Genomic DNA, 309 nt, shown 5'->3' on the forward strand with positions numbered 1-309 from the left:
GTTCTTACCTCGGGGCTAAGGGTGACAGAACCCATGCTGGGGAACGAAAAGAGAGAGAAATTAAAAGAGAGAGAGAAGGGGACAGTGCAGGAGCCTGGGAGCTGTAGGAAGGCAGAGCAAAATAACCAGCGTGCAGCCAGGGCAGGGAGAGATGAGCAGCCAGACAGACACCGCCAGGGGGGCCAGGTCTGAGAGCACTTTGCGTGGGGGCTTGGCGTGTCCCCGAGGGCAGACACGTCCCGACACCGAGAGAGCAGCCCACGCCCACCCGACGCACACAGCTCTGCCTGTGGGTCTCCATCCCTGTCT

The 309-nt window shown here is 60.8% G+C and overlaps 1 protein-coding gene across 1 annotated transcript in view; it reads right to left on the reverse strand.

The window, feature by feature from the left end:
* Window positions 1-8: 8 nt before the first annotated feature.
* LOC103800794 (phospholipid-transporting ATPase ID-like) overlaps window positions 9-309 on the reverse strand; it is a gene marked incomplete at both ends in the record, with an annotated part of 2,538 nt that continues 2,237 nt past the window's right edge. The window contains one exon of the mRNA XM_009073182.1: window positions 9-36. Within this exon, the coding sequence (XP_009071430.1) occupies window positions 9-36 (28 nt within the window). The remainder of the gene's footprint in view (window positions 37-309) is intronic.

This window comes from Acanthisitta chloris, unplaced genomic scaffold (assembly GCF_000695815.1).
Source record: "Acanthisitta chloris isolate BGI_N310 unplaced genomic scaffold, ASM69581v1 scaffold22530, whole genome shotgun sequence".
Taxonomy (NCBI): domain Eukaryota; kingdom Metazoa; phylum Chordata; class Aves; order Passeriformes; family Acanthisittidae; genus Acanthisitta; species Acanthisitta chloris.